The sequence below is a fragment of the Erinaceus europaeus genome, chromosome 6, assembly GCF_950295315.1.
Source record: "Erinaceus europaeus chromosome 6, mEriEur2.1, whole genome shotgun sequence".
In the NCBI taxonomy this organism is placed as follows: domain Eukaryota; kingdom Metazoa; phylum Chordata; class Mammalia; order Eulipotyphla; family Erinaceidae; genus Erinaceus; species Erinaceus europaeus.
In genome coordinates, this window is record NC_080167.1 from 55772442 (window position 1) to 55796515 (window position 24074).

The 24074-nt window shown below is 44.0% G+C and overlaps 1 protein-coding gene across 9 annotated transcripts in view; it reads left to right on the top strand.

Annotated features, from left to right (window-relative positions):
- The window catches only part of CACNB2 (calcium voltage-gated channel auxiliary subunit beta 2), a 389518-nt gene that overhangs the window by 334837 nt on the left and 30607 nt on the right, over window positions 1-24074 (top strand). For all 9 annotated transcript variants that reach the window (XM_060192240.1, XM_060192243.1, XM_060192242.1 and 6 more), the window contains 2 exons: window positions 18012-18134; window positions 20527-20663. In XM_060192240.1, the coding sequence (XP_060048223.1) occupies window positions 18012-18134; window positions 20527-20663 (260 nt within the window). The remainder of the gene's footprint in view (window positions 1-18011; window positions 18135-20526; window positions 20664-24074) is intronic.

Here is a 24074-nt window from a genome sequence, read left to right on the forward strand (position 1 = left end):
CTAAGATGAATAAGCCCTGGGGATATAATACATATAATGTGACTAGAGCTGGTGACACTACATTGCATAAGGAAAAAATTCAAACAAAGCAGAAGGATTCTGAGGAAGGAAGGAAGGAAGGAAGGAAGGAAGGAAGGAAGGAAGGAAGGAAGGAAGGGAGAGAGAGAGAGAGGAAGAAAGGAAGAGAAAAAGAAAAGCATATGGAAGATTATAAGTAATAATATTAATTGATTGGGGCTGGTGAAATAGCTTACTTAGTGCACTGCTTTGCCATGTGCTGTGGTCTCTTTCATTCTGTCTTTCTGTCTCTTATCTAAGTGGCTCAGGAGGTGGTACAGTGGATAAAGCACTGGACTCTCAAGCATGAGGTGGTCCTGAGTTCAATTCCTGGCAGCACATGTACCAGAGTAATGTCTGGTTCTTTCTTTCTCCTATCTTTCTAATAAGTAAATAAAATATTTTTTTAAAAAAGCAGAAGGATTCTAAAAAGAAAATATATAAATGGGAGATGATAGATATGTTACTCACCTCAGGGAGAATTCTGTGACAGGTGTATGGGTATCTCAGATGATCGTGTCATGCACTTTCAATATCATACAGTTTTGTCAATTACATCTCAAGCAATTGACAGTTGAGCCATTTAGACAGAGCTCTCCTCAAGGCTCTCCCTCTCTCTCCGAGTGTGTCGTGAATGATCTCTTCACCTAAAGCACTGTGCGTGCCACCGGGATTGAAATAAAATGGGTAAGATACATAAGAGGAAGGAAGTGAACTGTACATGGTAGCTTGCTTATTTTGATGGTTCACTACTCTCAAGCAGCCTTTTTCGTTTATTCTAGTTCAGATGGAGAGACAGAGAGACACCACAGCATCTGAGCTTCCCCTTGCTCCAGTTTCCCCTAGTATGATGGGGACAGGGTACCCCCCTTTGCAAAGAGGCACCTCCCAGCTGAGTTATCTTGCTGGGGCCTTAGTTAATTTATTTGCTAGTACTTCACCCAAAAATGCTTATTTTCATGTTCTAAGATTTAACACAAGAGAAGGACAAGAGAGAATCACTACTCTGAGCACTACTCTGGTACATGTGATGCAAATCATATGTGGGCCTTCATACTTTTTTTTTTCCTCCAGGGTTTTTGCTGGGCTCGGTGCCTGCACCATGAATCCACCACTCCTGGAGGCCATTTTTTCCCCCTTTTGTTGCCCTTGTTGTTGTAGCCTCGTTGTGGTTATTATTATTACCATTGATGATGATGTTCGTTGTTGGATAGGACAGAGAGAAATGGAGAGAGGAGGGGAAGACAGAGAGGGGGAGAGAAAGATAGACACCTGCAGACCTGCTTCACCGCCTGTGAAGTGACTCCCCCGCAGGTGGGGACCCGGGGGCTCGAACCGGGATCCCTACGCTGGTCCTTGCGCTTTGGGGCCTTCATACTTCTAAATTCAGTGTTCTAAGTGTCACCACCACCTCCTCCAGGCCATGTCCCAAAGTTTTACTGCATGTTGCAAGGAGGTGAAATCTATAGTACTGTGAATATTTGGGAGTTTTCGATGTGGCTATAGCTTTTTTTTTTTTTTTTTAAGTAGAAAGAAGAGGTTGAGGGGAGAAGGAGAAAGAGGGAACAGACACACATTCCTGAAGAACTCACTCTGACTTTTTCTGCTAAAAATAAGCACAAAAACCAGAGTCTCTGGTCCCATCTGTTGATAAGGACTTGTGCTGAGTAGTTTCCACAGGTGATCCTAGAGTGAGTTCTTCCTGCAGATTCAAAGACTATAGCTCATAGGAACCATCAAAAGGGCCCTCTCTCTCTCTCTCTCTCTCTCTCTCTCACACACACACACACACACACACACACACACACACACACACACACACACACACACACACACACACTTGTATGAATAAAGTAAGGGAGATAGCATAATGGTTATGCAAAAGACTTTCATGCCAAAGGTTCTGCGGCCCCAAGTTCAATCCCCAGTATCACTGTAATCCAGGGATGAGCTGTACTCTGGGATCTCTCTCTCTCTCTCTCTCATTCTCTTTGCATCTCCCTCTTATTGAAATAAATAAGTTTTAGGAGTTCCTTTTTAAGGGGAGCAGTATTCTCCTGGATATTTGTATCTACTTTATTTAAACTAATATATGAGGATCACAGGTTGTTTTTTTATTTAAAAAAGTTAAATACATGGGATTTTTGCTGTTTGATCATCAAACTTTGTTCACCCTTGACCCTCCAGAATAAGACAGGTCCATTTGTTTGAGATTTATTTCATGAGAGAGATAACCAGAGCATCACTCTGGTATATTTGGTGCCAAGGGTCAGACTCTAGGCCTTATGAGTTCAATTCAGCACTCTGCCTACTATGCCACCTCCCAGATTGCAGAAAAAAAAACCTCTAAGCACTCATTCATAAATACTGTTACATGCAAGCCATCTCCTCGTCAGACTTTTCACAAGTGCTTTGGTGAGTGTCATGCTTTCCATGTTTCTCTCCTGCTAGATTATCAACCTCACAGAGCCCAAACACATCAGTCCTGTTGAACTTGCCCATTATTGAGCATGTGACTTGCATATAAAAGGAGCTCAACAAAGATGATTTGAGTTCTGAGGTTTCTACCCTGTCTCAGCTGCAGAAACAGAATCTATGCCTTTTTTTCTTTCTAGCCTAACATCTTGGTTTCTAGAGCTTAAGAGTCTGAAGCCAGTGCTAACAGCAAAGAGACACTGGAATCAGCACATGTGGGTCAGAAGATGCTTAGCTAGTAGAGTACACCCTTTGCCATGCATGCGGACCTGGGTTTAAGGCCATGGGAGCACTATGCATGGCACCATGGACAGTGGAGCAGTGCTAAGGTGTGTCTCTCTCCCTCTCTCCTCTACCCATTGAGCTATCTCCATGTCCAAAGACAGTATGTTTGTAAGTAACAATACAAAAGAGGTCTCAGACAGCCCAGAGGTGGTGCAGTGGCTAAAACGTTGGGCTTGGAACCATGAGCTCCTGAGTTTGATCTTGGCATCATATCTGTCAGAGTGATGCTCTGACACCCATTACATCCTCTCAGCCCCTCCTGTCCCTTCTCTTCCTGTCTTCTGTTGCCTCGTCTGCACGGGTGCCTGCTGCTGCTGGCCTCGTGTCTACTTCACCCCAAAATCTAGCAATCAGCAAGACCCCATGGCAGCCTTGTCAGTCATGGGCCTTCATGATTTGGGCTGCCTTCTCTCTTCCCCCACCCTAAACACTGCCTCTAAAGTGATTATCTCATTTTTCACAGAAGTTGTACCAACTGTCCAGTGGGGATAGGTGTGTTCAGCCATTAGAAATGACAGCGAGGAAATAGGTTTTCACTTTTTTTTTTAATTTTTTATTTAAGAAAGGATTAATGAACAAAAACATAAGGTAGGAGGGATACAACTCCACACAATTCCCACCACCCAATCTCCATAACCCACCCCCTCCCCTGATAGCTTTCCCATTCTCTAGCCCTCTGGGAGCATGGACCCAGGGTCATTGTGGGTTGCAGAAGGTGGAAGGTCTGGCTTCTGTAATTGCTTCCCCGCTGAACATGGGCATTGACTGGTCGGTCCATACTCCCAGTCTGCCTCTCTCTTTCCCTAGTAAGGTGTGTCTCTGGGGAAGCTGAGCTCCAGGACATATTGGTGGGGTCTTCAATCCAGGGAAGCCTGGCCAGCATCCTGGTGGCATCTGGAACCTGGTGATTGAAAAGAGAGTTAACATACGAAGCCAAACAATTTGTTGAGCAATCATGGATCCCAAGCTTGGAATAGTGCAGAGGAAGTGTTAGGGAGGTACTCACTGCAAACTCTAGTGTACTTCTGCTTTCAGGTATATATTTTGCAGTAGTTTATGGATACGTGTGAACATAAGCTCTCTCTCACAGAAACTGATGTATATCTAGGTTATGGGACTTTGTTAGAAAGTGAACTACCTGAGATGAAATTAGAGTGTACTATAAAAGGAAAGGTCTCACCCGAGTAATGAAGCTGAAGGGTTGTCATTCCACACGTGAAGTCTCTGGACACAGACTGAGGTGAAGCATGTTGAGGTGGCAGTCGTTGTGTTGGTTAGGTTGTGATCGGCGGATGCAATATTATTTGGTTTGGATTGGGAGACGCATACGGGAAAGTGGGCCCTATCCAAGGGTTCCAGGACTGGGGGAAGTAGGGGCTCTATAGTGGAGATGTGAGGTTCCTGCTGTCTTAGGGTTCAAAAAGACAATCGATAGTTAATGTTATCATCACATTATTTGTTAATTGGGTTAACTTTGAAAAATCCTTTTGTTATGGTTTGCTGTACAGTATCCAGTATCTTGTATATAGCTGTGCTATTGGATGCTTCTAATCTACTTGGTCTAGGCTTTTGAGAGAGTCCGCATATCAAATACATAGCCTATATATTAAAAAGATTCAGTTTGTGTTTTGAGAAACTTTGAGACATACAATTGATTTTCCCCCTCTCATATTAACTACTGATTTATATGTCTACATTTTGCTAGGAGTGTACATAAACACCATTCCCACCACCAAAAGACTGTGACCCATCCCTCCCGCCCACTCCCACCCCCTACTGGCCCAGGAAGCTGCATGTCTACCCCTCACCACAGGGTTTTTACTTTGGTGCCCTACTTGCAATTTGATCAGGTCCTGCTTTTAGTTTCCCTTTCAGATCTTCTTCCTCAACTTCTGTTGATGAGTGGGATCATCCCATACTCATCTTTATCTTTCTGACTTAGTTCACTTAACATAATTCCTTCTAGCTCTGTCCAAGATGGGTCAGAGAAGGTGGGTTCATTGTTCTTGATAGCTGCATACTATTCCTTTGTGTATATATACCACAGCTTTCTCAGCCACTCATCTGTTGTTGGGCACCTGGGTTGCTTCCAGGTTTTAGCTATTATGAATTGTGCTGCTATGAACATAGGAGTACACACCTCTTTTTGGTTGGGTGTTATGGAGTCTTTGGGGTATAACCCCAGGAGAGGAATTACTGGATCATATGGAAGGTCCATGTCTAGCCTTCTGAGAGTTTTCCAGACTGCTCTCCACAGAGGCTGTACCAATTTACATTCCCACCAGCAGTGTAAAAGGGTTCCTCTGTCCCCACATCCTCTCCAGCATTTGTTCCTGCTGTCCTTTTTGATGTATGCCATTCTTACAGGAGTGAGGTGGTATCTTAGTGTTGTCTAAATTTGCATTTCTCTGACAATCAGTGACCTAGAGCAGTTTTTCATATGTTTGCTAGCCTTTTGGATCTCCTCTGAGGTGAATGTTTTGTTCATATCCTCTGCCCATTTTTGGATGGGGTCATTTGCTTTTTTGGTGCTAAGTTTGCTGAGCAGGTTTTCACTTTTCTAAAGCTGTTGTATGCTTCACATTGGTTTTGGTCTCACCCCCCCCCCCACCTCTGGGAGATTGTGGTTTAGTCCCTGCTAGTTTCGCGCCTCTCTTTCTCCCCACCCCCTACCCTACGTACTTGGAGGGTCCCTGGCTGCCACGGGAAGAGAAAGATGGAAGAACACATGTTTGTCCGCTCGTGAATAAAGATTAAACTGCGTTCTCAGCTCAGCCATGTGTCTCTGGTCGTCTCTGTTACCCGTCCGTGAAGCCAGCCCCGGTGTAAAACAACATATGGCACCTACAACATGGGACGTGACCTGCCCATCCCCCAGATAAGTGACAATTTGGCTACCTATGTACTATGGCCTTCTATTCTGCTTGTGAAGAGATCTCCAAAGGCCTCTGCCCTTTCTTCATGAGACTGTTTCACTGTTTCTGGAACATTTATCTCTGGACCACTCTGTGGTTTCCACCCAACGCCAGCCCGCATGAGCCGGCTTTCCACCGCGTGGCGTGGGGCATTGGTCGTGGGCTCCCCCCATGCTGCTCAGCCACCAAGAGCAGGGCAGCAGGCATGGTGGGCAGGGCTGCAGCCCACCCTGGCCACCACCCCGGGGTACCTCGGCCCGCGCCTTCTGCACGGCCGGCCCACCCGCCCTCCTGCTATGAAGTCTGGACAGATCCTGGACCACCCGGAGACCGCGGGCTCCCTGCCAAAACTGGGCCCGCTAGCCGAGATCCCCAACTCGGCTCTGAAGTCAGAAAAGCTAGAATACATAGAGATTCCTGCAGAGATCGCTACCTACAATTCCTGGAGCTGAAGTTGCACAAGAAGCCACCGCTAGACAACACACTCCCCGAATGGCTAAGACAGTACAGATCTAAATTCGTGTTTAAAATGACATGTCTTCGTAACAAAGGTTTCTCTCCTTGTGTATTAAAGACCATGTTTACGTGTGTGTTTAAAGTTTGGTAAACATTTACTTTAAGGTTAAAAATGTAACTTTAAGGCTATATTCTTACCAGACAGAGTTAAATGAAAAAGGTTTTCAACATAGTTCTCATAAAGGTAAAATTAACTTACATTTCAAGTCTGAGTTAAAAATTAGTTAAAAATCAATATATTTTAACTAAGTTAGTCTAAAAAAAAAAAACCTGCGCACACCTAGGGTGTGTCTCCATCTTCAATGGGTGTAACAAAAGGTTAAATAGACTTGTTGATATGTAAAACTCTCGAATCCTTCTCAATTAGAAATGGTAGATAGCACAATGGTTATGCTAATGATTCTCATGCCTGAGGCTTTTTTTTTTCCTATGGTTCTTCTGTTTACCTTTCCACATTTTATTGTTTAAACTTTAAACAACCTTAAAATCATACTTAAAAAGACTTCCAATTGTAATAGAGTTATCAATTGTGGTAAACTTCTAACCTGCTACAAGTTTTGTTTCATAAGTAAGTGAATTGCAGCTGTCAAGTTCTCTACAGAAAAGTGAAATTCCAACAGCTAACCTTCTTCATACAACATTCCACCCCCTGGCATTCTTCAATGGACATGTGCTTTGGACTGACACTTCTATGGGACTCACTGGTACACCTCTTGGACACTTTACACAACTCTACAGCAGCTTCCCTTTATGCTGCTGGGTTTCTCAAAGACTGACTGCAGCCAGCTTCCTTGGGACTCTAGGCCATTACCCCCCCCATGCTAGGTAATGCCCATAGAGAAAAAAAATGCCCATCGAGGCAAAAGCCCACAGAGGCAGCAAAGGTTCTTTAGCTGATAAAGCCGTGCCCACACAGGCAAAAAATGGCCCCCTCAGGCCTTCCCTTGGCAGCACACTGGTTCTTGTTGCTCACTACATGTTCCTCCATGTTTGTGCCAGTTTCTTTTTTTAAAATGCCTGTACAATATAGGTTTCTGTTCACCCCACATTCCTGATACTATGCTCAATTAGTTAAAAAGAAAAGGGGGAATTGTTGTATGCTTCACATTGGTTTTGGTTTCACCCCCCCCCCCACCTCTGGGAGATTGTGGTTTAGCCCCTGCTAGTTTCGTGCCTCTCTTTCTCCCCGCCCCCTACCCTACGTACTGGGAGGGTCCCTGGCTGCCGCGGGAAGAGAAAGACAGAAGAACACGTTTGTCCGCTCGTGAATAAAGATTAAACTGCGTTCTCAGCTCAGCCGTGTGTCTCTGGTCGTCTCTGTTACCCGCCCATGAAGCCAGCCCTGGCGTAAAACAACATAAAGCTTGTATGTTTATTCATGAGAGGGAGAGACAGAGCCTCATTCTGGGCCCCATGGCATCAGCAATAGAACTGAGGACCTCACACACTTCATCTTGTGCTCTCCCGTGAGGCCTCCCTGGCCGTGACATTGGCAAACAACATTGGTTATTTACAAAAGTGCATGTTGGCTATGATCCTGTTCTTGTGTTTTAAAGCAGCTGTATAATCTCTAGGATGTCAGCTGGACATGATCATCATCAGTGACATTTCTTTCTTCAGGCTAGTTGTGTTTTAGGCTTGTGAAGTTCGTTATTTTTATTTATTTACTTTTTCTTTCACAGAGCACAGCTCAACTCTGGTTTGGTGGTGCATGGTATTGAACCTGGTCCCACTGGTGCCTCAGGCATGAAAGTCTCTTGGTATAACCATCATGCTCTCTCCCCTGCCCTGTTATTTTTTTTTTTTTACCAGAAAATGAACAAATTTTGTAAAAGTTATAGGAAAAGGGGATGGGAATTGAAATGATTTGAAGAGTTAGCATCAGTCTGAAATTTGTAGATCAAGGCTTTTGTTACCATGGTCTGAATTGTACCTCCTCCCTCACCAACTGAAGACTGAATGAGATATTTACCTGGAGTTTAAGTATTCAACAATGAAAGCATCCATTAATTACTGCAGTGTCTTAATGCTTGGAGAAACTGTGTTTGTCAACCCAAGTTCTATCATTACAGTGCCACAAATTAAACTCAAGTCAATTGGAGTTGGTATTTCTTCCATTACCATAAGAACCCCCAGCTTCTTTCTCTCATGCACTCACAGGATAGAGGAAACTTGGAAACTGCCCCATTGTTTGCTCAAGGGTCTTCTGAGCAGGTATCTGAAATGCTGCTAAAAATCTTGAAGTAATTGCAAGTGGTAGAATAATTAAATGAGAAGAAGACGAAGACCTTTACCTCAAGGCAGCCCTAGAGCCTAGGGAACCTCTATAAGCAAACTGCAACCCAAGTCTGAGTAGATTCTGTGAATGTAACTATATTCCTGAGAGTGAAATGTGAGACCAGCCAGTCACAAAAGGCCAACCAGGCTCTTCCCAGCAAGGGAGCAGCTGCTGAAGCTGCATCCGTGAAGTCAGCTCCTGGCTGTGCTCCCACGCTCCCTAAAAAGGCCTGTTCTGCCTGCTCCTGGCACTGTCTGATTCCCCTCCATGTAGGCTCAAACAAATCCTTGCAAGTGTCAGAAAGCCTCTGTTTAACTTCTAACACAAGTTCCTATCAGAGCTTAACTATAGGGCTGGGGGAGACAGCATACTGGTTGTGCAAAGGACTCTTGTGCCTGAGGCTCTGAGCTCCCAGATTCAATGCCCACTACCACTATAAGCCAGAACTGACCTCTCTCTATTTCTCTCATTAAAATAAAGAACATGTGAGAGTTTAACTTGTACATGTTGAAACAAAAACTTGACTTCTGAAACTATACCCTAGCAGCCAGGGAGAGAGATCAGTGGCAGAGCTTAGGACTTCAATGTCCCAGTTTGGTCCCCAGAAATACATTTGCCAGAGTGTCTCTGCTCTCCCCTCATCAGATAGGTAGGTAGGTAGGTAGTTAGGTAGGTAGGTAATTACTGAGGTGTCAAAAGTCATGACACACTTTTGCATAGAAAAACATGTCATGTCCATGGTAGAGCACACAGCTTGCTGTGCATGAGGCCCTGGGTTTGGGCCCTGGTGCCACCTAGGAGCACCATGGACAGAACTGGAGGAGCTTCCTGAATGGTGGATTCAAGGAGCTCCCTGAATGGTAGGTTCAAGCTGTGCTGTCTCTTCTCTTCACTCTCCTCTCTAAGAAATTGAAAACTGGGTCAGGGATGTCACTTAGTGGTGCAAGCCATGCAAAGTCTGAGTTGGTTCCCCAGAACATGTTAAAAAAACAGTTATACAAGAAGCCTGGTAAGGGAGGGTCATCTCACCAGGAACTAGGCACATCATTCTTTGGAGCACCTTAGTCCAGGAAGTGCTGCTAACGTCTAGAAACTTACCTGGTTGTCACACCCATCGCCATCATGGTTTTACTGTGTTCATGCAGTCCACAGCAAGGAAAAGAATGGGAAAAATTGAGAGGGACTGACAGTGGTGTTGTTTTTAAACCACTGCTTTGCATTTCAACTGTGATTTAAAAAAAAAAAAGTCTGTTTCATGCTTATTTAGAAAATTATACACTGACATATTTCCAAAGAAGCCTTCAGAACCAACAAGAGGAGAGCCTTTGCAAAATACAGGCTGACAAACCCAGGAGACACGTCCTATTTTGTTTTAATTCTGTAATCTTCACTTTCCAATCCGCTCCAGCAGCTGCATTTCTCACCACCGTCCACATAGCCCCTAGTGATAGAAAGTTACGCTAGTTCATATGTGTGTTTGTTATTGTTTACTTCACGTGGAGTGTTTTGTTTTTCTTAAACAGACAAAAACAGAGCAGAGAATCTCCAGGACTCAAATGAAATATTTTGGCGAGGAATCAGTCCATGCAGGGATCTATGGGAAGCAAGTTCTGAACAGGAGACTTGGCTGGCTATTCAGACACCGAGGACGTTGAAAACCTTATTGCCACCCTTGCTCTGTTGCTGTGAGACTTGCCAGAGCAAAATGCCCTGGTGGAGAGAGTAGAGCAGAACCCAGCAGGAAGACCCAGAGGAAAGGCAGAAATCCGCTTGATGGATAAAAAATTTAATTTATTCGACGCTAGGCAAGAAATTGGGACTCATGCCCGCTGACTCTGTCACTGAGCAGTCTCCCTGATCCTCCAAGCAGAAGCAAGGGGTCGTGTTTATTTCTGGTGGGGAGACAGAGCCACATGTCTCTTCATCCTAATCTCGCAGCACCTTGTGTGCTGGTTGGGAGACTGGACACACTACTTCATTACAACATTCATGGTTTCTGCCTTTGTTTTCACCTTCAGTTATGCTTGTCATAGTCACCTGTATCTTTTTTATTTATTTTCATTTATTTAATTCATTTACTTATTTAATTTGGATAAGGACAAGGTGAATATAGAGGGAGCCCTGTATCACCCACTGCTTGTGAAGCTTCCCTCCTGTGTGGACTGGGCCTTGAACCTGGGTCTTTGTGTATGTGTGAGCTCAGCCAGGTGCACTACCACCCAGCCTCAGTGACCTTCACTTTTAAAGGCTTCTGTCATCGGGCCTCAATTTGTCTCTCTGTCTCTTCCTTTTGCTCTCTAGAAGAGCGAGGAGACTTCTCTAAGGAAGACTGTTGGGTGGTGGTGGTGTGCTTGTACAAGGCCCCAGAAGCACATTATAAAAACCAATTGCTAGGGGCCAGGCAATGGCACACTTGGTTGAGTGCATGATACCATGCACAAGAACCCAGGTTCAAAACCCTTGTCCCCACCTGCAGGAGGAAAGCTTCAAGAGCAGTGAAACAGTGCTGCAGGTATCTTTTTCTTTCTCCCTCACTTGTCTCCCCTTTACCTCTTGGTTTCTCTGTGTCTATCTGGTAAGATAACAAGTAAATAAAATAATTAAAAATAATAATTGCTAGTGGGCCAGGTGGTGACACAACTGGCTAAGCGCACACACTACAGTGTGCGAGGACCCAGGTTCAAGCCCCTGGTCCCCACCTGCAGGGGAAAGATCACAAGTGGTGAAGCAGGGCTGCAAGTCTCTCTCTCTCTCTCTTTCCCTACCTCCCCCTCCTCTCTCAATTTCTCTCTGTCTCTATACAATAATAAATAAATTTTAAAAATAATAATAATTGCTGTTTCCAAAACTGTCCTGTGCAAGAACTTGTCTACTTTCTCATCACCTTCTACTTGTATGTGGGAAAGGTTAGTCAGTTAAGTGACTTTTAGGGTGGCAAGATGTCAAATTTTGTTTTCAGCATTGTCCTTATTTTAGTTATTAATGTAGCTGTTTTTGTTAAATATATATGTATGTCACATATATGATATAGATAGATAGATAGATAGATAGTATATTGTATTGCATAACAGTCATGCTATATCTCAGCCCTTTTCCATCATGACTTAGCCATTGGTTTTGTGGATCCTGGTGCCATGGTAACAGAACCTTGAAAATCAGTGGATAAACATCTGATAATTTATTCCTTTCACAGAAAGGAGTCAACTCCTTACCTGAGTCCTTTAACAATGAATGCATACCAGGTTCAAGTTCCTGGTCACCACATGGAGAAGCAAACAGAGGAAGCTTCACAAGCAGTGAGGCCGTGCTGTGTTGTCTCTTCTCTTTCCTTCCCTCTCAAACTCTTTCTCTTTCACCTATTATCTGGAAAAAAAAATTTTTTTAAGTCCACCAGGTGTGGGATCTGACAGGTGCAAAACTTCAGTGTAGCCTTAGTGACAAAAAAATAAAGGAAGAATAGAAATATAAATCCTTTACCTGAAGAGAGCTAGTTGAAAGAGAAGTTCATGAAAGTAGGTTAAAATGGCCTCCGATATGTGGCCAATCTACTTGCACAGATACTCTATTATACACAGTCATGAAATTACTATGGAAAATGCAAAGCCAGATGGGGAGGGCCACAAGAGCCTAGTGCAGGATTACACCCTGAGCTCTGTCGCTGCGTAGTGATGCTCTCTGGACTCCAGCATGGCGTGACCAGCTTGCTATAAATCCATGACATTCACTTTCAAGTGGGCCTTTAATACCCCCAGGTGATCCACCAGCCCTCCCTGGTTGGTTTCATCTTCCTCCCTCTATTGCTCCTGTATTGCTTCCTCCCTTTTGTCAGATTTCAAATGCCTTCTCCCCTGTCTCTGCTCCCTTTTTGTGGTGCCACCGAGAAATGGAAGCAATTAGAAGACCTTGCAGCCAGTGTCTGCAGGGGACAAGTAAGTGCCTCCCATCCTGCTTCTAGAATCAACCCCCCTGGCTTCATCCCAGGCCACATCATCCCCTTGAACACTGGGTCCCACTGCCTCCTCTGCCTGCATGGGGACGGTGTTCATGCACTCCTATCCTGCTCCCACACCATCAGAACCCCTAGCCCCAGCCCTGTGGGACTGTCCCTGTCAGCTGAGACAGACATTTTCTTTGTTCCTTCTCCAAAACAAAAAACTCTTTTCTAAGGTTTTCTAGAGCAAATGTTCATTGATCTGTTTTTGCTATTACAATAAAAGGATTTAACTGAAGCTGGGCTAAGCTTTCTCAAAAAAAAAAAGATCTTCCTGTTGCTACTTTAATGTTTATATTTATGATCATGAGAACACTATTGTTGAGGGTTACTGAAAACATCATCTTACTGTTGGGGGCTGGATCATGAGGAAAGTTCCAGGATCAGTTAGCTCCTTGTTCTGTCAATCTTCTCTCTCTCTCTCTCTATCTCTCTCTCTCTTTTTTTTAATATTTATTTTATTTATTTATTCCCTTTTGTTGCCCTTGTTTTTTTTTTTATTGTTGTAGTTATTATTGTTGTTGTCGTTGTTGGGTAGGACAGAGAGAAATGGAGAGAGGAGGGGAAGACAGAGAGGAGGAGAGAAAGAGAGACACTTGCAGACCTGCTTCACTGCCTGTGAAGCGACTCCCCTGCAGGTGGGGAGCCGGGGTTCAAACCGGGATCCTTATGCCGGTCCTTGTGCTTTGCGCCACCTGCGCTTAACCCGCTGCGCCACAGCCCGACTCCCGTCTATCTCTATCTCTTTCTCCCTCTGTACTGTGGAATGAATTCAGGGCCTCAGGCATATGAAATGCAGCTGAGTGGCCGGCCTCCTTGAGCTCATTCTTTTCATTTTCTATTAAGAAATGGAGGTGGAGTGATCGAGCAAGTGAGAGAGAGAGAGAGAAAAGACACATAGCACCACTCCACCATCCAAGGAGCTCCCTTGCCAGGTGCTGCCTGTGGTCCTTACACAAGACAAGGCATGTACTCTACCAGGTGAAGTGTTTTCTGGTCCAATTCTGTTTCAAAAAGTCTCCCCCTTCTGCCGATCACCCAGAGTTTCCCTTCCCTTTGTAGGAAACTCCCTGTAAGAATCATCCATCAGTACACAGAAGCTACCCAGTCTAGGTCATGCTTTGCTCCTATTCAGCCACCCACTGCTGACCTTGGTCTGAAAACATCACATAGGATTGGGAATTTTGAGAGACCACCTTCAGATAAGCTTCACCACAGGCTACTGGTCCAATTAATCTATTTTATCACTAGCTGTGGCTGCCGATCCCTCACTCTGCCTTCCTTAGAGAGCACGTGTTGTCACCAGCATTGTCACAGGCATGTGTGGAGATGGGCAGAATGTGTGGAGGGTTGGGGCTATCTGCAGTTTCCTGCATTCACTGTGGTTTCAGACCAAACACCCTGCAGGTAAATGGAGGCAGCTGGACTTCTCGTCCTCATCTTATCTGATTCCTATGTTTTTCTTCTCATTCCCATGTGCCTTTCATCTCCAGTAAGTGCTGAATCACCAGTGGTGACCTCCAGGTGGCAAAATCCATGTTGTCAGTTCTCAACATTCTTACTTGACCTGTTCAAGTTATGTGGTGCAGTGGGGCACATCCATTTCTTTGGTCCACTTTCCTCCTGAAATGTCCAGTCTTAGTAGTCATTCTCCCTCACTGGTGAGCCCTCTGAGCCTTGCTAGGAGTGTCCCCATCGACATTCCTTTCCTTGGCAATCATGTCCTTAAATGCCATAACTAAGGGGCTGGTTGGTGGTGCACCTGGTTGAGCACACATGTTACAGTGCTCAGAGACCCAGGTTTGAGCCCCCAGTTCCCACCTGCAGGGGGAAAGCTTTGCAAGTGGTGAAGCGGTGCTGCAGGTGTCTCTGTCTCTCTCCTTATCACTTCTTTCCCTCTCGATTTCTGGCTGTCTCTATCCAATAAATAAATAAATATAATGCAAAAAAAATTTTTAATGCCATAACTATGCCCAAGACATACAGCCTTCTGTCTTTATTTCTAATATTTATTTATTGATTGATTGATTGAGATAAGTTGAGTGGGGAGATAGAAACGCCCACAGCATTGCTTCACCACTTGCAAAGCTCCCCTGTACAGGTGGGGGCCAGGGCTTGAGCATGGGTCCTTATAGGTCAGAACATGTGCTCAAACAGGTATGCCACTGCCTGGCCCTCCACCCTTCTGTCTTTAACCCTGACTGTCCTTGCAGACTTTCAGAGGTTGAATACACTTCTAAACCCCACTGGGGTGTTTCATACAGTCTGGAACTTCTGATTTAGGCTTACCAGCCACCATAGGCTTCTTCACACCACTTGCTGCATACTCTATCCTTGCAATGCCAGTCCCAGATATCAGGCATCTCCCTTGACTCTTTCACACCCACATCCAACCTGCTGGTTCCTCTGGCTCAGCTTTGCAAATGGACTTGACCATGTTTCACTACTTGCATTATGGCTGCCAGGCAGCACCATCAGCATCTCTGGATTGGAGAGACTATCTCCAGTTGATAGTCCAAGAATCCCCCCCCAATATCTCTCCTGGCAACTCAACAGTAACCATTGCTTTTAGTGTGTTTAGTTATTTTTTTAAAGAAGTTCAAGGAAAAAGAGCGTACAAAGGAAATCCCCATCATGTTCTCAAGGGTTGTCTCAGTGGCAGAACTCTGGGCAAGTTTCTCTTGGTCTTTATGGCCCATGTTTCTATATGACAGGCAGCACCCCTTTATCACTAAGAGTTCTAATGGGGGCTGGATGATGGTGACTTCCACTGTTGTGCACATACCTTATCATGTTCGAGTACCTGGGTTTAACCTCCCAGGCCCTACCTACACAGGTAGTAACACAGTGCTGTGGATATCTCTCCTCTGTCTCTGTCTTTCTCTCTCTCTCTCTCTCTCTCTCTCTCTCTCTCTCCATTTTCCTCTGTGTCTCACCCTCTAACAAAAGAAAAGGCCACTAAAAATGGTGAAGTTATGCAGGCACCAAGCCCCTTGATAGCCCTTATGAAAAAAAATAATTATAAAGCATGTTGAAGCGCCAACTTGCATGCCTAAGCTCCTATATGCTGCAGGTTCAATTCCCAGACACCACCTTATACCAGAGCTCAGCAGTGCTCTGGTTTCTCTGTCACCTCTTCCTCTCTCACATAATAAGTCTTTACTGGGGGTCGGGCGGTGGCACAGTGGGTTAAGCGCATGTGTCGCAAAGCGCAAGGACGGGCGTAAGGATCCCGGTTCCAGCCCCCGGCTCCCCACTTGCAGGGGAGTTGCTTCACAGGCGGTGAAGCAGGTCTGCAGGTGTCTGTCTTTCTCTCCCCCTCTCTGTCTTCCCCTCCTCTTTCCATTTCTCTCTGTCCTACCCAACAACGAGCAACATCAACAATGGTAATAATGATAACCACAACGAGGCTATAACAACAAGGGCAACAAAAGGGGGGAAAAATGGCCTCCAGGAGCGGTGGATTCATGGTGCAGGCACCGAGCCCAGCAATAACCCTGGAGGAAAAATATATATATAAGTCTTTACTGTGGGAGAGCAATGGTGGTTATCAGCAGGGGCTGGGGAGGGGGGCGATGTTGCTGAGGAATTATTCTGATGCAGTCTCCGCCCCCAGGTTTTACTATGCCCCGCAAAATCCTAGCAGTGCCCCCTTCAACCAATCCTGGCCCCACACGTCACCCCTGGTTGTCGCTCAATAAAAAGCCTCCTCAACCCCCCCCCCCTCTCTGGGCTCTCAGCTCCCCCTCTCTCAGATCTCGCCCCCTTCTCTCTCCCCGTGGTCAGGTAGTGGGGACGGCCATTGTCGGCTGGCTCCACGTGGTCTGAACCAACCCCCCCCATCCTATAATAAAGATTTGTGTACCCCTTTGCTCTGGACATCCACTCTCTTCTCCGCAGTGCAGCCCAGACCACCACAACAACAGGGCACACAGGTCTTTGGTGGGAGTGGTGTGGAGCTATATCCCTCTTATCTTATAGTATTATAGATCTTCATTAAATCAATATTCCAGGGGGAAAATATTTAAGACTTAAAGTTCTTGAACTGCCTAGATTTTCAAAGAATTGAAACACATAGGGGGCCAGAAAAAAAAAACCAACCCTTATCTATGACCTTTGGGAGAATAAAGTGGTTACTGGTGGGGGCACAAAACTTTGGTGGTAGGAGTGGTGTGAAACTATACCCCTATTATCTTATACTCTTGTAAATAACTAATAGTAAACATAAGTCTTTAAAGACAATTATGGGGGAGTCGGGCGGTAGCGCAGCAGGTTGAGCGCATGTGGCACAAAGCACAAGGACCGGCATAAGGATCCCGGTTCAAGCCCCCGGCTCCCCACCTGCAAGAGAGACACTTCACAGGCGGTGCAGCAGGTCTGCAGATGTCTGTCTTTCTCTCCCCCTCTCTGTCTTCCCCTCCTCTCTCCATTTCTCTCTGTCCTATCCACCAACGACAACAACAATAATAACTACAACAATAAAAAATAACAAGGATAATGAAAGGGAATAAGTCTTTAAAAAAAATTGTGGATCCCAAGAATTGGTTTTCAAATATTTAAGATCACTTCATGTGGACCATGGCTACAGCCACAACGTGGGCATCCTTTCCCCAGTCCATGTGTTGTCTGGACCCGAGAATCTCCTGGCTCTCTAGCTCAATCTGCAACCCAACAGTCGGGCAGAATTAACTAGCAGTGGGAAATCTGGAAATGAAGATGAGTTATCTCTATTCCACTTCCTTCTTGTCCTCCATGAAGTGGAGAGCTCTTTTGGCTAGGAGAAACTACTCAGAAGAAAGCCATTCTCCTTGCTGATAAAAAAAATGTAGTGCCAGTTAGTACAGCTCCTCTGAATTGACCTATTTGTCTCCATTTTGTGGATAAATAGGTATTGCCTAGATAGACTTCTCTGTAACAAAAGATAATTGATTAGTGTTATTATCTCTAGAGGAAAAAATAATAGAATGAGAGGGGATTGCATTCTTAATTCCCTTGCCACTGTGAACAATCAGTACAGTAGTCGAGATATATTTCTGGTTATATTTTCATCTGAAAATGGTACTTTGGGACTTACTGATTTAAGTAGATGTTTGGGATAGGGGGTGGTTGGTGCTTACTAAGTCTTTTTCACTGAACCAAAAAAAAAAAAAAAAAACACCTATTTTTTCCCCCTGTCTGTTTCCCAAGTCCCAATTTCCACAAGCTATTATGCTGTCAACATGCCTTTCAGTGGTTCATCTTCACCTTCATTACTTGTAATGCTTTCAGAGGGAACAGTGGCCTTTATTCTAGCTTGGAAATGGGCTGTTTGTAGCTATGAGCTTGAAGAGTTCATGTGTTGTGAATACTAATAAGCTGTATTGTGTTTAAAAAAAAAACAAGGTGGAAAAACAGCAATTACATCTATTCTTTGGTGTATGTCTGTGGGGAAAGATTAAAGGGGGACACTTGTTTCTTTCCTTATTTTGCTTCTCTCATCCCTTTCTCTCTATAGACAAAACCTGTTGCCTTTGCAGTTCGGACAAATGTCAGCTACAGCGCAGCCCATGAAGATGATGTCCCGGTGCCTGGCATGGCCATCTCGTTCGAAGCGAAAGATTTCCTGCATGTTAAGGAAGTAAGGAGGAGAGTTTGGATTCTTCTCTACCGTATAGTGACCTTGAATACTCAGATCTGATGGTTGATGGGGTGAAATAGCTTTGCCCTCAGCTTCCATTTTATCACCTACCCCATCCACCCCCTCCCCCCAATCTATATACAGTCAATCTTTTCTAATAGAAATGCAACCCTCTCTTTTTGTGACCAGAGTACTGCCCAGCTCTGGCTATTTGGTGATGCCAGAGATCAGATCTGGACCCCTCCCAGGCAAGTCCTGTGCTCTTCTGCTGTGCTGTCTCCCTGCCTTAAATGCAGCCTTTTGGAAGAGGAAAGAAGTCACAGGCCTCTCGCAGTAACTTTAAGACTTCCCTTGGGCGTTGTGACCCAGAAACTTGAAACTACTAAAGACAGTGGTCCTTCTTTTGAATGCTCAGCCTATACTTTTTCTCTTCTTTTAAAAAATACTTATTTATTCCCTTTTGTTGCCCTTGTTTCATTGTTGTAGTTATTACTGTTGTTATGAATGTCATTGTTATGGATAGGACAGAGAGAAATGGAGAGATATGGGGATGGCAGAGGCGGGGAGAAAGATAGACACCTGCAGAACTGCTTCACCACCTGTGAAGAGACTCTCCTGCAGGTGGAGAGCCAGGGGCTCGAACTGGGATCCTTACGCTGGTCCCTGTGCTTTGTGCAGCTTAAATGCCTGACTCCCTATACTTTTTCTTAGCATGTTTAACTTAGACTGTGTGTAGCTTTCCCCTCAAGTTTCAAGTGACCCATCTGGAGAGAGGTGAGTAATAATATCTACACTGCAAAATCTCGCCTCTCTGATGAGTGCCTACACTCTGACCCCTGGGACCCTCTCCTTCTGTCATCTTAAATTCCTGCCGTGGAAGGAGGGAGAATGGTAGAACTGAAGCCCCTGAAGACCACCAGCTGTCAGGAAAGTTCCTTTCTCTCCACACCCAAAACCTCTACTTTTCTATTCATGGGTTCAGTTTCTAAAACTTGCATTACTGTTTATTTGGAGTCAGCATTTAACAAGTATCTGTTGTGCAGAACACTATATGACATGCCCACTGCATAGCATCCTCCCCAAGCAAGCACCATCTTTTCTACATCCTGAGGGAAATTACAATTGGGCTCCACTCCCCACCCCTAGGGGGCATGTATACTTGTGACTGCTGACTACCTGGCAGGCACTGAGTAGTGGAAGGGGTGACTGCCAGCTCAGAGCCACAAAGACAAAGAGTCTCCTTTATCACTGCTTTTTATAAAAGAGCTGTGAAACACAGACTCAGGAGAGACGGAGTATCTTCAGCACAGATGGAGAGCCTGGAATCTGGCTTGCCAGCAGGAAGTTAAGTATATCCAGGTCTCTCCTCTCAATGGCTGGTAACTTGACCAGACTTCCCACCATGGGAAGAATGTATGTTCTTCTGGGAGATGTCTTAGAAGAGATATGAAAACTACTGCTCAGTTGAGGGAAGTGGAATCCAATCATAAAGATGTAAAACAGATATTTGGGGGCCAGGGTGGTGGTGGACTGGGTTAAGCACACATAGTGCTAAGCACAAGAACCCACATAAGGATCCCCGTTCAAGCCCCCGGCTCCCTACCTGCATGGGGGGGGGGGTCGCTTCTCAAGTGGAGAAGCGGTCTGCAGGTGTTTCTCTTTCACTCTCCCTCCCTATCTTCCCCTCCCCTCTCAACTTCTCCCTGTCCTATCCAAAAAAATTGAAAAAATGGCCTCAGGAGCAGTGGATTTGTAGTGCTGGCACTGAGCTCCAGCGATAACCCCCACAGGCAAAAAAGAGAAAAAAAAAATTCATCCGTAAGAGAGATGTCAATGGCTGACCAGAGCTCTGTTTAGCACTGCTGGTGCTAAGCTTTGAGCCTGAGTCCTCTGGGGCTTTAGGCTCTCAAGTCCTGAGCTATCTCAAGACTGAGCCCTAATTGCAGTGATTATTAACCTGTTTGCACAGAAGTAAACTTTGTCCTGGCACTAAATAAATCAGGTAGATTTCAGTCTTTGCCTCACACTCTTAATACCTGTAACTAACCCGATTATAGAAAAGAGGAGATCTTTTTTCAGTCTCCCCCAATTCCTTGCTAGGAAGGGCTGTTAATCTTTGAACAAGCAGAGTTCATTGTACACATCAAAGATGCTGAGATGGGACTCATGCCAGATTCAAGGCAGAATCAGAAATGAGAAGTCACAGTGAGTCTATAATATACTGCAGAGCCATTGAAAACACCCCTGAACATAAAGGTCTTTCAAATAAACAGGCCTAATTCCCTGCAATTGCCAGAGTCCTTCTCACCACTGAAACAGTTAATGTGGGAGGAAAATACTTTATAAAGATTTCTATGTCCTGATTATAACCATTTTTGATTTTGTTGTTTAGAAATTTAACAATGACTGGTGGATAGGCCGCTTGGTGAAAGAAGGCTGTGAAATCGGATTCATTCCAAGTCCAGTCAAGCTAGAAAACATGAGGCTGCAGCACGAGCAGAGAGCCAAGCAGGGGAAATTCTACTCCAGGTATGGGAAACAGCAAGTATCTCTGCTCCAGGTGATGCCTGCATTTGTGCTCTGTTGTCTTCATTATATGTTGAGAAGCAGGCTGGTGACATGTTATATTGTGCTGACCTAAATAAAGCAATAAATCAGGCAAGTTCAAAATTGTCAAAAAAAAAAAAAAAGGTTCCTTAGGGAATTGTAATTGGGGACATGCAAATTGTCGCAAGTCTGTTGAGGCTGGGGTAGGCTATATTTATGAACAAGGAATGTAAAGGTGGTATAGTTTGGCCAGAATCTACTAGTTTTTATTTAATGTAGGCCAGTCCTGAAAAATCCCTGAGCAAGGACCAGGTGCTGGCGTAGCCAGTAGAGCACAAGAACCTGGATTCAAGCCCCCAGCCCCCACCTGCAGAGCGGAGGCTTCACAAGCAGAAAAGCAGTTTTCTTCTTTTCTCTCTCCTCACCCCCTCCCCCCAAGAAAAAAAGGAAAAAATTATCTCTAGGAGCAGTGGAGTCATAGTGCAGGCACCAAACCCCAGTAATAACTATGGGGGGGGGGGGGGGACTTGACAGGGGTCGGGAAGAGGAAGCATCACTAAGGAGATAAAAATAGCCCAGTCATACAAACAGAGCCCAAATCAGCCCATTTTGCTTGACCTACATGGCTTCTTGGAAAGCAGAATGCAACCCTTCAAGTTGATGCTGTAAATCAGGCAGTTACAGGAAATTGGTCTCTTGGCCCTTATTAGTCCTTAACTCTCTTTTTTCCCCAAAAAAACATATTCATGAGACTTTCCATTTGTACATCCCCCACTCCACTTTCAAGATTTCCTTCACAACGGATAGTAGTACACATCCTGCATTAAAAAGGAAGGAAGGAAGGAAGGAAGGAAGGAAGGAAGGAAGAAAGAAAGAAAGAAAGAAAGAAAGAAAGAAAGAAAGAAAGAAAGAAAGAAAGAAAACCTTATCTCAGCATCTAACTTTCATCCTGTTTTAGGGAGAATCGAATGAATAGTCTCATTAGTGAAAATAGCTAAGGTCACAGAGGATTCCACTCAGGCTTCAGTACAGAAGTTCTCAAGTCCTAATATTCTATAGAAAATTCCCTGGCACCAAGCAACCATAGTGAGTGACTTGTGTCTGTCACTGCCTGGCATGGCAGGAAGACATTTTTTATCGAAATGACAGTCTCAGACATCACTGACAGAGAGCAGCATTTCTGGTTTGTTAGTTTCATTTTCACTGGAGAAACTTTACTTTGCAGTTCTACCCACTGCTAAGCATTAAGGGGAAGCTCAGTATGAACCCAGCCAGTACTGCCTTTACAGACAGCAGTTACTGGAGTCACATGATACGCTGCTATGTCCTAGGATTCTTGAGTTTGCTTGCCACTCGATGAAAGAATCACAAACAGGACTGCTCAGTCATGGAGTAACCCTGTGTGAAGGACTGTGGTAGGAGGAAGTCTTTTCTTACAGAATGAATAGCTAGGCTATTATTTCCTCACTCTGTTTTGTTTGCATACCAAATGCAAAATCTGTTCTTGATAGCAAATTTTTTTTCAAGCATCCTCTAACAACTAAGTTAGAAGCTGCCTTCTGGCTTATAACTAGTATTTTATGGGGCTGGGTATAGTGCCACACACTTTACCAGGCACGAGGACCTGGCTTCAAACACTCAGTCCCTACCTGCATGGGCAACCAAACAGTGCTACAAGTATTTGTCTTTCTCTCTCTCTCCATTTCTATCTCTCCCTCTTTCTTCTCAGTTTTTCTGTCTTAACAGATTAAAAGAGGATAAAAAAAAAAAGAGCAAGTATTTTGTAACTTATCAAACTGTTTTAACTCAAATGGATTCCTCTTTTAACTTTTTTGAAAGCTGTACCCCAGAATTAACTTTTATTAATTCATAGGATGGGTGGGGGCACTCAGTATGAGGTGCATGTAGTCATAGAAGCATGCAGACAAACAAAACTTGCATTTTACCTGTGGGGAGTCAGATCTAATACTGTTCGGTTTCTGGTGTTCTATTGACATTATTTCTATTCTCTGTACTGATAATAGTATCTTCATACTAATCAGTAAACTCTAACAGTGGGGGAAATTTTCACGGGGTATAGACATTTCTGTTACTAATTTGGTAATACGTTACAACTTGCTATAGTACCTATAGTCTTGGCACAATGGCACAGAACATATGATTAACACTATTCCTGTCTCTTATTATTATATTATTATATAATATAATAATAAGAGATATAATAATAATATAATAATAATATAATAATAATATATATTATTATATTATTAAATATATGTCTGCTATTGCATTTTGTCCTTGAAAGGACTGTGAAGTATCCATTGGGGGGAAGGTGTTAGCGCACATCTCATGACTTAGTCTGGGACACTGGGCTATCTTTCCTACAGCCATATAAGTCTTTTATTATTATTATTATTATTATTATTATTATTATTATTATTTTACTCTAATGTTGTCCAACTATGTGCAAAATAGTTTTATTTGTTTTCAGAGATTTTTCACATGTGTATGCTAACCTTGTAAATGCAGTTTGGTTTTGAGGCAATAGTCAAAACCCAGCATGTTAGAACTCTGCTGTGTAAAATATAAAAAAAGCAATGGCAATTAAATGTGCTAGAATCAGGGTGCAGATGGCACTTTTATAGATTCAAAAGTTAAGGACAAAGTTGCCTTCTGGACATTTTGAAGATTTGCAATATTTGCCACGGTTTTACAGAATTCTAATACTATTTGTTACAGAAAACAAAAGAATTGGGGCCAGACAGTGGTGCACCTAGCTTAGTGCACGTTACAATGTGCAAGGATCCAGGCTCAAACCCCTGGCCCCCACCTGCAAGGGGAAAGCCTCATGAGTGGTAAAGCAGGGCTGCAGGTGTCCTCTCTTCTTCTCTCCCTCTCTGTCTCCCCTTCCCTCCAGATTTCTCTCTCTATCCAATAGATAAAATAATGAATATATATATGAAAAGAATGTACCCCAAAAATGCCAAGGAAAAAAAGGCTTGAACTGATTTGAGCCTCAGTACTAAAAAAAAAGAAAAAAGAGAAAAGAAAGAAAGAAAGAAAGAAAGAAAGAAAGAAAGAAAGAAAGAAAGAAAGAAAGAAAGAAGGAAAAGCTTTTGGAAGAAAAGTATTTTGGTTTTGGTTTTGTTGACGGGTATTCTTGTATACTTGCCCGAAAGTACTCCTTCAGATGATGCCTTTTCCCCCTGCTTTCATATTGTCTAGTATCTTTTAAATGTACTATAGTACCTCCTAAGAATCAAGAAAAGATGTAGTTGCTGAACATTTTTGCTATTTGTCTATTTTGAACATTGAAATGCCAGGACAGAAATAATAAAATTCAGCCTGTTACTTGTATTTTAGTGGAATCTATATTTTCCTACTAATGTTTAC